At 35.9% G+C, this 16,112-nt stretch overlaps 1 protein-coding gene across 1 annotated transcript; it reads left to right on the top strand.

Annotated features, from left to right (window-relative positions):
* The first annotated feature begins 11,082 nt into the window (after window positions 1-11,082).
* On the top strand, window positions 11,083-14,378 carry LOC149415478 (uncharacterized). The gene is made up of 2 exons (XM_089642426.1): window positions 11,083-11,246; window positions 11,867-14,378. The coding sequence occupies exons 1-2, from the start codon at window positions 11,235-11,237 to the stop codon at window positions 14,003-14,005; spliced, it is 2,151 nt and encodes a 716-aa protein (XP_089498552.1). The 5' UTR covers window positions 11,083-11,234; the 3' UTR covers window positions 14,006-14,378.
* Window positions 14,379-16,112: the final 1,734 nt, after the last annotated feature.

The following is a 16,112-nucleotide window of genomic DNA, read 5'->3' as shown; positions in this document are numbered from 1 at the left end:
CGCAGTATACACGGTGTCCGGAAATTTCTGGTACAAGCCGTAAACTTCGGCTTTCCCGACTTTTGGGAACTATAGAGTTAAGGCGATGCACTACGTCGTGTAATATTTTAAATCGAGCCGTTATCAATAACACTCCTTACGTAGATGGCGATAAGGTTTAAATTCCCACTTAACACCATCCGCCTGTTTTGATTTATGCAAGAAAAAAACATGGCCAAAAAGTGCCTTTTATTTTATTTTGTGGATGTTCAGGCATAAATATTTAATTTTTTTCCGATCATTTTATAAATAACTTAATTTTCCACACTATACAATAAAATGATAACCGAAAATGGGTTCGTAAGTAGGAGATTTTGAACTTTAAAGCAGTTTTCATTGGCCTTATACATTATTTTTATCTGTGATTATAAACAGACTTATCTAAAAAATACTCGATTATTTCAAAGGCCAAGATGTATTCTACTCGCAGTATTTAATTAAAGCATCTGAAACATTTCTAGGCGACCAAATTTTCAAACCAAAAACACATGATTTTGCATTACTACGTAGTGCATCGCCTTAAAAAAGAATCTGGTTCTATGCTTCTACGCCTTTAAAAAGACATGATGGTAACCCCTTAGTAACTTTTTTTTTCAAAAGAGACCTAAAAAAAATCACAAGGTTTGGGACTAGACTTACTCGAAAATAAAAAACTTCAACAAAACAAACTATAACACAAAACCGAATCCAGATGTGATGTACCAATTTCTCGCTTGTACTAATAGTTTCCAGACACAATTTAAAAAGTGCACACACTTCGGGAGGTGATTCTATATGGTGGTAGAAAAAAAAAAGTCAAGTAACTTTTTTCAAAATTCCGTTGTTTTTTTCCATAAATGAAAAATTACCTTAAAACGTTGGAATTTAGAAAAAGTCAGCCATCTTTTTCACTTGAAACTATCTTCTCCCGAAGTTTGTGCACTTTATTCCCGGACACCTTGTATGGTTCAGATTTGAATTTACATAATAAATACATTTACACCTTTGCTAGATTTAACTGTATTAATTGTCACCGCATCTATGAGATTCATGTCAGTCACTCATCGCTTTAAGTTCAAGATCATCTATGTAAATTGATATCTGAATGTCAATAATATATATCATTAACTTAATACCAATGTTAATTTGCGACATGGAAAACCTGATACATAGAGTTTCTTTGAGAGAACAAGATGAGAAATCTAATCTTCACTTGGAATTACTGGGATGTGTAAAAGCCGGGAAAACTATTGTATATTAGGTGCATATATTCATTATGATAATATTAACTTTCCCGTGCAAATAATTAGCTGCTAATGAATTCAATCTCGGTATCTTACGAAGTTGTCTGACAAGTGGATAGTTGTAAAAATACTAGTAGTATACAAACGAAAAAAATAATAAAGAATAAAAAACACATAAATTTGTGTTTGAGTAAATTATGACGAGCAACAAAGTTGATGCTTTTTACAAATACGAAAAAAAAAAAGATTTTTCTGTTTCAAATTTTCGTTTAGGAACCGCTAATATTGTATTACTCATTAAAGTTATTCCAAAAAATAAAATATTCATCCTAGACTTGAAGAAAAAGTCAATAGATGTCGCACATTAAAATTCAAATAAGATGTATTAATCTAAAGACATTGTCTAGATTACATCTTGCGATCATACATAAATATAGCTTCCAATACAAATGTACGGTAAGAAAAATTATGATAATGTTGGTAGTTCTTATTCGAAGTATGATACAGTTAAATATGACAGAATGAGATTGGTACGTTTATGATGAACCTCATATTATAACTATGTATTTTACACTTTAAAATTTTACAATCTGTATAAATTTGGTAGGCGGGTTTGGATACCGTCTCCCCGGGAACAATTTATTGGATAGCCAACACCTCTGCTATAGGTCACCGCCACGATTGGTGATATAACAATTGTTTAAAAAAATAAATAATGTAAATACCGCACAAGAGTCCCAACTGCTCCCAATCGTTTGGAGCCAGTGAGATTATGGCATCCCCAATTGAGATATGTTGTGAGGCTGGAGGGAGTGGAGAGAGGAAGGAGTTGGGAAAGAGGAAGGTGGAGGAGTACCTAGCTAATCAGATCTGGTCACCAAACACGGCTAAATCCATTTCAAGCAACGTTTTAACTCTGAATGGTGTTCTTACACCAGGACAATACTGAGAGTATCTGGAACGTGCCACAATTATAGTATATATTATTTTAAATTAATGAATTGTGAAATAAAACAAATAACTCAAATAATATCTTGAGCACGCCGGGACTGAACTTCGGCTTGCTAGTCGATAGCCTCACCCCTCGACCACGAGGCTTTCAGATCAGGGGTGGCCGTGTTTATCAGGTGAGGAGTGTTCAGGGTGTACCTGCCCACCAACTGATTGGCGTGTCATATCGTGAGATACTGGTTTGGGGAGACCCTTTGACCTCTCCAACTGTCTCTCGACCCATCGCCTTGCGCCGCAGTGCGAGGGATATATTCATACGTCCGTCACATCTGGATACACTGATCCCTAGATTCCTACCCAACCCTCATACCTTTTACCTTACCAGAACTCCTCTCCTTCCTTTCCTTAAAAAAAACCTCCATACAGAATTCCTCAAAGATGTCATTGGCCTTCAGGGCAATTTTTTTCCTCAGAGCCTCCGCTTTGTGGGGTTGATGTATAAAAAAATAATACATATACATTACATTAATATATTCTATTGTTCATTTTCTGTGTCTAATTTATAAACAAACCGCTGTGCACTATATTATTTTAGCTGCTAATTTATCACAGTAACGATATTATTGCCATATATATAAATACGTAATTTTGGATATATGATAAAAGATTTGCACTATTTCTTAACCGTTTGGGTGCCAATCGTCGATTTTCGTCGATTCGTGTTTTAAAGAAGATTGCCGATCGTCGATTTCCGTCGATTGCGTCAGTCGTGTTCTGATTTGCGCGTACGTCTGTACGTAAAATTCTCATTTTTTCGAAACGCCTGGACTTCGGGATCCTCCTCCGCGTGATTCTAAACCAATATTCTTTAATAAAACACCGAAAAAATCATCGAAATCCTTGAAAATTCAAAGAATTTATGGGGTTTTAAAAAAATATATAGTTTCATAAAAAATAATGTTTTTTTGGTGGCATTTTACAAGCAACTGTATGAATTTTTTTGGCCCTCAAACGGTTAAATTTGACCTCGTAACGCCTTTCTTCGTCTCGTAATCTGAGCTTCTGTGTTGTCACAAAAAGTAAAAAAAAACCATAGAATCTCAATGGGTCTAGCCGCGGGAGTTACGAAAAGAGAAGATGATTTATTATGTGTTGCAGTATCCGTTACCATAGATTAGTATTTATGAATACCGAGTTCGCGTTTTACCATCGTTTCATCATAATTTTAAGCAAAACAACGTGATATTTATATAAAGTAAACGCAAATAAACAAGTCTACGAAACTGGGTTACTTTTGAAAAGTGTGGTCAGATTTCGTGAAAATAATTTGAACTGTTCGAACTGACGCTTCTGCGAAATAGTAAATGATTATGATTAACGATGCGAAAATGAATTAATAATATTTACAGGTTTTAAATAAATAAACTAACACATCAAGGTTTATGCACGAACTATTGCAGTGCAAAATATTATTTATTTAGTTATTAACATCACACATTGATTAAAATTAATGATTTCGCTGCTTATTTAATTAATTAAACTAGTAAATATCATGAGACCCGATACGGTCAAGGGATATGGTGTGGTAGCCTCTATCCCCCGTCCATGAAAAAGGTTTACCTGAAGGGCGTGCTTTTGAAGATATGTATAAGGGCTGAAAGTTTTGACTTCTAGTAACTTCTAGAACAGTCTAGAACATTCGAGACTATTCGAGAGCATTCCACAACATTCCAGAACACTCAGAACTTTCTGGAATGTTCGGAAATAGTCTGGAACGTTCGGGAACATCCCGGAATATCCCAGATCATAATGAACTAAAAATGGGATTATAGGCCGTTTCCTGATAAACTTATAGTAAATTCGAAATCGTGACAATACATTGGCATCTCTAATAGTATAAAACAAAGTCACTATCCGCGTCAGTCTGTGCGCCTAGTTCTTTTATACTATGCAACGAAGTTTGATAGGGTTTTTACTATCATTTAGGGAAGGATAAAATATATAATACATTGGATATTACATTTAGTAATAATGACCACAGCCATTTTAAAATAACAACTGTTTACCAATTGCTTCATTTTTGAACTGGAACATATCGGTATTCTGAGCAATTCTTCATACTCATATTCAAAACTGAACGTTTTTGAGTTGTCACTTCGTAACTGAGGTATCGATGAAATCATTATTATCAACTTATTCATTGTTCTTTACTACCTAAAAGTTGCTGAGTTCCACCGAAATTAACAGTCCATCACAACAACCAGGCAGCGCAGATAAATATTGCCGGTAAGTTGGAGTGATCAAGTTACACAAGCAGCGTCCGGTGTCCACAGATCTTCAAGCGCAGGAGCGCGGAGAGGGAAAGAACCTGGGTCACAACTATCATCAGGATAATTGGCGTGGGAGTCACGATCCTCGGCAAGAAGAAGATATCGTTTTATTTGTTCAGGACGTTGCTCAATAACTTCCAGCTTCAAGCACACAGAATTTCAGTCAGTAGTACTTACGTAATATTATAAATGCCTAGTAAAATATGATACTCGTACAATATACAAATTTATTTTTTATGTGGGTACCGCCCGGAGGTCCCAACTGCTCCCAGCCATTCGTAACAAGTGATACTAAAGGTTATGGGAACGGGACTCTGCCATCTCAGGAGACACATGCAGATATTGGGAGTGGAAAACACCAATAGATGCAGGTAATGTGAAGAGGATGAAGAGACTTCAATTCGCCTATGGTGCCAATGTCCTCACCTGGTGGGAATTAGGCTCAGATACCTGGGGAGATACACGGTGGAACCAGAATACGTAGCCACGTACCCAATAACAACCCTAGTGAACTTTATTAAAGGGACTGGGTTGTTGCTAATGTAAAAAAAATAATATGTATACAGACGCACTGTAGAAATGTGGCAAGCAAAAAGTACGTCAATTGTAGTACTTTCCATCTTATAGTTTCAGTACTAAACTGCTAAGCGTCGCATAAGGTCTTGATCTACCTCCAACTAAATTGCTTTTAACAGTTCCCAAAATTCCTCACTAGTTTTTACCAGGAATATTTTTTACTTTCATTTGTAAATAAACTAAAAATTGCCAATACATAATACAAATGTTCGAATGCAAGGCCGACAGAGTACAGTTCTGGGTGTACAACAGCCAATTTAAGTAGTCACTGCTATGGTAAGTAATCTTCACTGTTTAAAATAGTCTAATCACTCTGATATTTTTGTTTTAACAAAGGATTGAGGTAAAATGGGAAATAGCACAATGGGCCTATGGGCTAAGTGCTCACGGGAACGTTCAAATTTTTGGGGATGGGAAAGAGATTGTAAAGGGGAAAATGGGGAAGAACCTGGCTATTCAGTCACAAAATGGTGATGTTTTGTTTATATCTGTCAAATCTCTCAAACGGTGAGCTCTGGCTCCACGATATTTGTTCATCAAGGCAACAATTTTCAGCTGAGAGTGATTTAAAAATTTCATAACGTTTGTTTCACATTTTTCAACTCAAATCTCTGGCTATGTCCGGCAATAATATAATAAAAGATTAAATCAATAAGTTTTAATATTAATACGACGGTTCTATCGTTAGACCTACTTAGCGGCACATTAATTTAATTTTTCTTACATAAAATTAGAGTCGCTTTCAGAGCCTTTTTGAAATTATTTAAATGAAAGTGATAAATTGCACGGTCTCTTCTGAGTGACTTTTACTACCATACTTAATTCAGTAAAAAATAACCAACCCGCTTCAGTAAAAGTAACAGAGACATCTGAATGGTGTTCGGATTTTTCCGTACATGAATATTACACTCTGTTTATTCGTCACACGATGATTCCGCAAACGGAAAATTCGAAAGATATATTTTGACATGGAATATTGCGCACATTAAAAACTCAAATGTTCACATTGTTGTATCTTCGGGATTTTTTCACAAACTTTTTTCATCAATATCATTCCGGTTTCATAAAAACAATTTTTTGCGATATATTGACAATGGCTCTATGTATGAAAATTAGCAGGCGGTTGGTATAATGGAATAATATCCTTGAGGTTCTCACCTTATTTATAATCCTGTTATTCTCGAAAGCTAACGCCACCTTTGGATAGCCCAATAGACTAATCTAGTGCCATATATGGGTGAGCTCATACACCAAAATCAAGAATATTACATATTATATTATGCAATTATTGAAGACAATATTAGCAATTTTTAAACGAAAATCTGAAACAGAAAAATCAGAAAAGGATACGGTCACATCTAGGACTCAAACCCAGGACCCTTGCCTTGCCGGAGCACATGTGACAATATCTTTTTCTGATTTTTCTGTTTCAGTTTTTAGAAATCGCTAATATTGTCTTCAATGAAATATTACAATTTGAGGTTTTACGCAATAAAGTTATTCCAAAAAATAAATATATATTATGCTATTTACTATAATTTTCATTAAATAACATTACTTCTAATAATTCACGTTAATTTTTGATAGTTTAAAGATATGTACTTAAATTATTTTCTAACAACTATTTCTTTAATTTGAAAATGACAGTTTGAAAATGGCCTTAAAAGCCGAAACAGCTGCAACAATAAAAAAACAAAAAATACTTGCATATGTTACCCATCTGAATTTGAAAAATCAAAATAAATTCTATTTAAAACATGACACAGAGAAAACGTAATTTTTAAATATTTTTTATGCGATAATTTAAGTTTTCAGAGTTTTTTGTGTGAAATAAGTTTTCGGAGTTTTTTGTGTGAAATATAAGTTTTCGGAGTTTTTGTGTGATAATAAAGGTTTTCGGAGTTTTTTGTGGGAAATATAAGTTTTCGTAGTTTCTTGTGTGAAATATAAGTTTTCGGAGTTTTTGTGTGAAATATAAGTTTTCGGAGTTTTTTGTGTGAAAATATAAGTTTTTTGTGTGCGGAATCGTAGTGCGTGAATAAATCTATACGCAATATTCATTTGAGGAATTATCACATAACCATAGCTATACACACATAATTCAATCTTCAATAAAAAATATCAGATCAACCGTCGAAAGCTAAAATCCGACGAGATAAATAACAACTTTGCACATAATGATTACCACTACTCATTATATTATTATTATCGATGTTATAGCATGTCAAAAAAAAACCATATGTTTTTTTAACTTTTGTCCAGTCAAACCGGTAACTATAAAAATACAAACTTACTCTCCCTTTCAAATTTTACAACCTGTCACTTCGTATTCCTTTCTACCTGTAATACAAAACAAGCTCGTTTATTCATTGTATGTATAATACTATTACATTTTTTTATTCATTTCATTCAATCACATAGAATTAGATTTTTATAAAGCTATTTTTCACTATTACTTTAAATTTGTTTTCAATTAACTTGCATTCTTTGTGTTTCGTACGGGTATGGCTGCAGTTCAGATTGAGTGTTTTCGGGATTCCGTCGACAGATTTTTTCATTTACATTAGTACCACACAAGCACAGGAGACCTTTAGGAACATGATTTCCCTAGGGGCCTAAGTCATATTTGATATTCTGTGTGGTGAGCTTTTTTAAAGAAACGAAGCAGAGGAAGTTCTGAGAAGGAAACAGGTATGAGGGGTGGGTAAGAATCTGGGTCAGTGAATTCATCCCTCTCACTGCGGTGCTAACCGATGGGTCAAGGGAGTCCTGCTGGAGAAATAAACATAACTTCCTTAAGCAGTCTCTCCAAATCCCGCCCGCCACACAGTAGGTAGACAATCCTCACCCCATAAGTCCGGGCATCACTGTCAAGTCACCAAAAATGGCAAACGACTTGGGGTGACATATGGCAGAGGTTTTGGTTATCCAATGAATGCTTCCCGGGGCAGCGGTACCCATACCTGCCTGCCAAATTATGGCACTAAAATAGCACTGATGAAATGTGGCACCAATATTTGCTAAACACCACGCCATTTTATCTGAAGGGTAGGTAGAACGGATCAAAAACCTCACAACTCCGTCTCGGCAAATACTCCTTGTATTTTATTATTTTGTATACATATATATTTCTTCCATTCCATTTTTGTGTAAGTTTGAAAAAAATGGTCGCTGTCGGATTACTGTAGGCTGCAATGCGTCAAAGCGCAGACCCAGCTCAAAAAGTTTTTGAAACCTTTAGTTGTCGAAAAAAGGAAATAGTAAAAAAAAACACCACCTCATCGAAAAGTTTTTTTGTATTGTTCTCTGTGATTTTGATTTACCAGTGTCTCGCTAATACCACTATTTTCCGGACACCGTGTAGAAGTCAAAAGTCGTTGATGTACCAGAGTAAATTTATTAATTTATAAGATAATATAACTTATTTAAAACAAAATAAGTTAAGAAAGTACTTGATTTATTTATACAAAACGAATAATTATATGAATACTAATATGTAATTAAGGATGCAGTATTTAAAAAAATGTATATAATATCACTGCAATGTTACCACCTGGCAATAAGCCCGCATTTATACTAATAAGCAGCATAAAATAATTTTATAATGAATTATTTAAGACAATATTAGCGATTTATAAATGAAAATATGAAACAGAAAAATCAGAAAAAGATACGGTCACACCTAGGTTCTATAATTTTATTTGCCGTTCCTGATTTTTTTGTTTCAAATTTTCGTTCATAAATCGCTAATATTATCTTCAATAATTAAATATTACAATTTGAGGTTTTACTCATTAAGTTATTTAAAAAATAGATGATTTATTTGCTTCAATAATCATGACATGTCTTTCCGTGGTGTCCTCGATGTATCTAACCATTCGCTTGTCCGCCGTATTTCCTACTCTCTTTACAATAGTTTCTGCGTTTATTTTTCTTACAGATAATTTTTTTCATCTTATCCTTTTCTGTTAAATCACATATACGCCTCAGGGATCTCGTTTCAATTGCGTTTAGTCTACTTTCGTCCACTGCTAGTTTCCATTCTAAAAATACATTTTTTATGTCTCGAGTTCAATGTAATAATTCAAATGTATTTTTAAAGTGATTCGAAAGAAGTTTATTTTCTCTCTTTACTTTCAAAGTGATCTAACGCAGTGATTAGCATTCGATAATGCATTATAATTATGTATTTAATACTGTACATGTTGCATGTTCAACAGCTTAAATATTCAATTCGTTTGCATATCAAATCGACATATAACTATTAACTACCTATCTTGATTTGGATTATATATTATACTTTAAATTAATATAGCGCAACCTTTTTAGTTTTGTAACGTAGTAATAAACTATTTTTAAATTTGAGTCGGTAGGTTGAATGTTAGATTCCTGCACAGATCGATTATATTACATTCGAAGGGATGTTTGCATAATAACCATATTCACTTGGTTATTTGATTGCGTATTTTATTTTATTTTTATATTGTCTCCACAGAGAAGGTGATGAGGAAAACTGTTTACATCAGAGCCTAAGTCATCTTTGGGGCAGCTGTATAGTAAAGGAATTAGATGAAGTTCTTGGAAGGAAAAGGTATGAGGGTTGGGTAGGAGTTTGGGGGTTAGAATATCCGAGAGATGTATGAAACCATCCTGGAGAGGTAAAAAGTTATATCTCAACCAGCTTCTCCCGATCCGGCCCGCCACGCAGACGTGAGCAGACGCATCTGTTACCAAGACATGGATAAACCTCACCCCTTGAACCCGAGCACCTATGTTAAGTCATCAAACGCAGCGAACCACCTAGGGTGACGGCAAAGGCGTTAATTATCCAATGTTTTCCTTTTAAATCTACTATAAGACCACTGGACGTCAACTCTTTGGCTCTGTGCTTAAGATTTATCTCTTAAGATCCGCCTAGGATAAATAAAATATAAAATTTTGTAAAACACCTTTTACGTTTGGAGAACTTAATAAAATAAATCAAAATACTTCATATTTGCGCCTCATGCGAGCGAGGATGATCCTCTAATTATCGCCCTATAGAGAAGCTAATTCTGAATTGAAAAGGTGCTTGAAATGGCTTTAGCAATTCTTAGGGTCCGTAATTGAATAGCTAGGTACCTATACTATTCAGCCTTCATCTAACCCCCATATTTTCTCCAAGCCACTTTATTCAACCTTACAATATTCTGAAACAAAAATAACAAAATTCCACTTGCTCCAGTTACATATAGACTTTTGAGCGGGATCAAAAAATACTAGTGTAATATATTTTTTGCTTAGTACACAAGTTTAGGTCGAATCAAAATAATTGTGTTTAGCAATCCAATAAAGGGCTAGGTTTATTCTATCATTGTGCATTTTTACAACTTTTAGTATGTTTGCTTAAAATGACGTATGATTTGAAAATAATTCCTCATTAGCTCGGTTTGTGCCAGATTAGTTTAGGTACTCATTAAAAAGTGGATCAATTTCAAAATCGTCCAAGTAATTACAATGTTGCAAAGACCTCATCCTATTTGCCCGATACATTGACATCGTTAATGGTTGACTTCAATAGAAACAAAACAAAATTATGTCACAATGGTTTTCTTTCCAATGCGGAGATTGCCAATTTGGCAACCTTGACGTATGCCAATTCATTTCTCAGCGTTCATCTCTTTCCCGCTATTCCGACAGACAACCAGCATGCTGCAAAATACGACCACAACGTTGAAAGGTAGCATCGGAGGCTTTGAAAAGTGAAAGTGATGGTATGACTCGTTGGCGTGGTGTCTTGTTCCTTTTCAATGATTGCAATTCCGGCAGTTTAGTAATACAGAGCATTCTGCTATCGCCGGAGATTGTTACTTCCTCGGCTCGGCACTCACGCGTCTCCGGCCGTCATTATAAATTTGGTGAAATTTCCAAATAGTGCATCATTCATTTCGGGTCCTTGGTCGCGTTCGGTATTATTTTTTCAATTGTTCGGTGGTGCTAATATAAGAAGTGACACTGTCGCAGGAACGACACTTGTGCTTGAACAGTTGAAGGAGAAACACGAACATTTTACAGTTTTCCGATTGTTTGCGGAAGTCGCAGTTAAAGTTTAGTGTTTGTTTTGAGCGCTGACAATATGAAGTTCGCGGTAAGTCCAGTTTGTAATATGTGATTTTTATTTCGTGGTATATACGGGGAGTTGATTATAGTTCTTGACTCGACTTTTGTATTTTTATACAAAATTCCAAAAAAGTCATTTCGCATTCATTCGGTTTTAAATGACCTTTGGTAACTGATTTTCATTAAACATTTTAACTTAATATTCAACATGTTTCATTTGCTTTAATTTTGGAATTAATTTCTTTATCGTAAATAGTGAAATGTTTGTAATAGTGAATATATTTTTTCCATTTGAATTCTTTAACGAGATTCTTGGGGCGTTTCAGTACTTAGGACGGGTTGTTTCGGAGAATTTGAACAATTCATCAAATTTCAATGTTCATTTTCAGGTTCTGTGAAAGTCCTATTCAAGCAGAACTTTGACAGATATTATATCATTATGACATTATAGGCTAGTTGCATGACAGAACTGAAATAATAACAGAACTTGAACAAATCTTTCACAGAACTGGAAACTGAGCGTTGAAATTTAATTAATTGTTTAAATTCTCCGAAACAACCCGTCCTTAGATTTAAAATAAGAAGTCCTTCAAATCAGTTAATTCTTAAAATTGAAATAATTGTCGCTAATCAAGGTATTGTTTTCAGATCATCCTCGCTATTGCCGCTCTCTGCGTGAGTTGCGCATTGGCGAAGAAGGACCAAAAGAAGCCCATACCGGAGTACATAAAGAAGATGATGACCGAGAATAAGGGCAAGAGGGAGGCAGCCCTGTCCGCATATTCCTACGCCTCTCCTGTCCGCTCCCAACAGCTGCACCACCCCGGTGCAGGCTCCTTCAACATTGGCTCTGGATACTCCTTCGGGGGACAGAAGTTTATTAACCAAATTGGATCCGGAGACTCTCATGGCGCCAGTTCTCAATCGCATTTCCCTGGACTGAAATCCTACTCTCCCAGCTTTGAAGGTGGATCATCCTTCCCCGGAATCTCCCACATTGGACAACAACAGTTTTCTGGAATTGGAAATGGTGGATTCCGTCAAGGAGGATACCCCCGATACACCTCTATTAAGGGATTTAAAGCTCAAGGTGGATCAGGAGGAAGTCAGCAGTTTGCAGAACACTCCCTTGGAAGCACTTCCCCTCAGACCTTCGGACACTCCTTTAGCGGTGCTCAGGGCCAGTCTTCGTTTGCTGTACCCCATTTTGCATCTAAACCTAGCTTTGGTTTCTCCTCCGGTTCGTTCGGCGGTTCCCACGGCGGTTCTTCAGGAGGTTCCCTAGGCGGTTCATTTGGTGGCTCTTCTCACGGCCTGGGTGGAAATATTCATGTCCCATCTCTTCCATCGTATTCAGCAACTAAAGGTTTAGGGGCTTACTCTTCTTCAGGTGGATTTTCAAGTTCATTAGGACATGGTTCTCCTTCTCAATCTTACGGCACTCCTTCTCAATCTTACGGCTCTCCTTCTCAATCGTATGGTTCCCCATCAGGTTCATATGGCGTTCCCAGTTTCGGTGGTCAATCTCACGGTGGGTTGAACTCTTTATCTTCGTTTTCTTCCGGTGGATTTGGAGGACATAACTCCTTTTCCGGCGAGGGTGGTTTGGGAGGAAAGCATTCATTTGAAGGTTTCTTTGACACCGGAAAACCAATATTCGGTCATTCTGAGATCTCGTCTGAACTCTCCTCGGGACACAACTCTGGACTCTTTTCAGGACATTCAGCTGGTCTCTCGTCTGGATTAAGCTCATCTTACGGAGCGCCCTCAGTAAGTGATTTCAAGCCATCCGTTTATCTTGGATCTTCTGCAACATCTCCCTCAAGTTCATATGGTGTTCCCCGACACGCTTCTTCCGGCGGAGGCGCTCATGCGCCTTCTTACAATCTTCCCATTCATTCACAAAGTGCTGCTTCTCAGCTTGGTCTATCACCTGCCGACCACGAAAAACTCTTAGCTGGAACTCCAGTGTTCATTACCCCCAAAGGATTAGGAGGATTGGGAGGCCATGCTGGCCTTGACCTCAGTTCACTCGTCTCACAGGCATCTCAAGGGTCGCATGGAAGTCCATCTCTTAGTGGCTCTTCATATATTCCATCAGCGGGACATTCAGCACCAGCAATCAGTTTTAGTCATCTGTCCGGAGGTGGGCAAGAGTCACCTTCCTCAAACTACGGAGTACCATCATACCACCAGGCAGCATCTTCATCAGACTATTCTTCTCAGAGCCATGCAGGTTCTTCCCCAAGCTTCGAAGGTCATAGTAGTGGTGCTGGATATTCCACAGAAGAAAACCAAGAAGGATATGACCATCCAGCAGCAGGCAGTGATGCTTTAGTATCAGGATACTCTTCATCGACAATTCACGGATCTTCAAACAGCCATGTTCCTTCTTTATCATACGGGTCTCCTGCCTCTTATAGTGCACCTGCCGCTAGTTACGGAGTGCCATCGTATTCTTCTTCAGGAAATGGTTACTCCGGTTCTTCCGGATTATCTTTTGAAGGCATCGGAGCTGGTAAATTAGAATTACCCTCTGCCAGCAGCTCGCAGTCATTCTCAAGCTCCAGCCATGGAGGCATTCCGGCTTCCTCGTACGGTGCGTCCAGCCATAGTTTCAGTTCTCCTTCTAGTTCATACGGCATCCCTCAAGACACCTACGGTGCTCCTCAAGGCTCATACTCCTTCTCAGAAGATAATCAGCACGCTCAAAGCGATACCAAGTACAATACCATCAAGTACAGCAGAAGCATCTCAGTTAAAGACGCTAAAAAGAGTAAAATGTAAACTGTAAAACACACATACATAATTAGCTGGAAGTAACTATCTGTGAATGCATTTTACAAAGCATATTGAATGCTAAAAAAACAACACCAGTTTTGTAACTTTCTTAGGGGAGTATGAAACCAAAACCGGTTGAAATTAAAGTCACTAGCCTGTAATTCATTTTCTAATAAGCGTTTATAAGAGTGTGAGTTCATTCACGTTTTAACCAATCAATTCACCAGGCTTTTTGCGCCTAAACACAAACGTTTAAAGAATATCAATTCAAAACCCGAATGAAGTTCTCTGTGGATTTATTCGACAAAGTACTGTTTTAGATTTAACACATCTGTTATGGATAAAGTATGAGGCTGTTATTATAAAGTGTTAGATGATAATTGTGATTAGTATTTATTTAATATTTAACTATAGGTTTTTATACTTTTTGATATTACTACAGAAAATGTAATAAAGTTGTTATTGTTTGAAAAACAGATGTTTTATTTGAAGGTGAAGAGAATTGAAAGATTCCGGAAAGTATTTTGAATAATTACCCATTTTGGATCTTACTTAAAACCTTAAAGAATAAGCTTTTTTTAATTGTACACAATTAACAAACAACCATTAATGCAGAGTAAATAACTGTTTATAATTTGTGTAAAATTAAGAGGGTTTGTGTATATTGAAATCATTCATATACATTTTGTAAAATATATATAAGCATTGATGAATAATTTATCCTAATGGTGAGTTTAAAAAAAATCAGTAATGTTCAAAGCTTATTGTAGAGATTTCGTTCATTTACTGGAAATTGGAAAGGTTTTAAAAATGGTTACTAGTTTAAATTCATTTACTTACAAAAAATCTTTGTTGTCTTAATTTTAATGTAATTAAGTACAAAGACGAGTAGATTAGATGAAAGTACACGAGAGTCCCAAGTCCCAACTGGCCGGATCCGGGTGGACTAAGACATCTCCAATTTAAAGTATGTTGTAAGGCTGCAGGAAATAATGAGGGGGAGGAGATGGAAAAGATGAAGTTTTAATTCCTGGCTCTTCTTACATGATAACTAAACTTACTTTTTAAATTAATTTTTTATTAGTTTCTATTTAAGACAAATTTGTACTCACATCAAGTTTATGTAGGAATATGTAAGTAAGTGTAAAAATAGTGTCACTGTGTTCACAGTCGTCCTCACTAGGATTCCCTCTTGAGGTGGCCTGTAGTTTTTATTGTCTTTACGTCTTCATACAGTGTTTCGATTCTGCATGATGATTTATTGATTTGAATTCATTTGTTTTGTTCCTTATTTAGTTTTGAAAACGATAAAGTATTATGTTTGTGTTTATTTACAGCGGCATTATTGTAATTAGAGGTACCTACACCCACAAAATTATTCTCCATTTCGTAAGGTGTTTTCAGGCCCATCTCTACTGCGCATAAAAAGTGCTGTTTAACAGTTAAGTACTATCACTCTGAACATTTTTTACACCACAATATTAAACTAAACATTAAGATAACATCTCTAATCGTCTATTAAAGTAAAAATGTGAAGGGATATGCGTAAGTCGGTAGAAAGTATTTAAATGAATTATTTTTAATGCAGGTACCTAATTATACTTTATGTGACGATATAAGTACATTACGTGGAATAGAAACCAAAAAGAGAGTACTAAATTAATTTATTATTTCAATATAACATTATTTTCAGCTTTATTTATTTGCAGTAATTTTGAACAATCAACGGCTATTTGATTACGCTTTAATAAGATAGAAATTGTTTAATTTCACTAGATTAATGAGTTTTTACATTCTGAAAATCACGGAGTACCTCTGAATAAATTTTTTTTTATAGAAATTATTTATTTAGTTGTTCGCCGATATTCCGTAATATTCATAATGCATATAGTGTTTAGAACTAATAGATAAATGCTTTGGGTTCCTACCCAGGCATTGTGGGTTCAATTCCTGTGCTAGCTCTTTTGACGGCCTCCGTGATCTTATCCCTTGATCACGGATTCTCGTCTGGCGATCGAGGGTTCAAATCCCGACGTGCGCAAGTAAAATTCATTTGATTTTTAACAATTTATTAATTAAAAATAATTATATGTACCTATATATACTCTCAGTA

Source organism: Hesperophylax consimilis, chromosome 18, assembly GCF_061612785.1.
Source record: "Hesperophylax consimilis isolate HC1 chromosome 18, BYU_Hcon_1.0, whole genome shotgun sequence".
NCBI lineage: Eukaryota > Metazoa > Arthropoda > Insecta > Trichoptera > Limnephilidae > Hesperophylax > Hesperophylax consimilis.
Note: the sequence above shows the minus strand (reverse complement) of the source record. Positions and strands in the feature narration are given on the sequence as shown.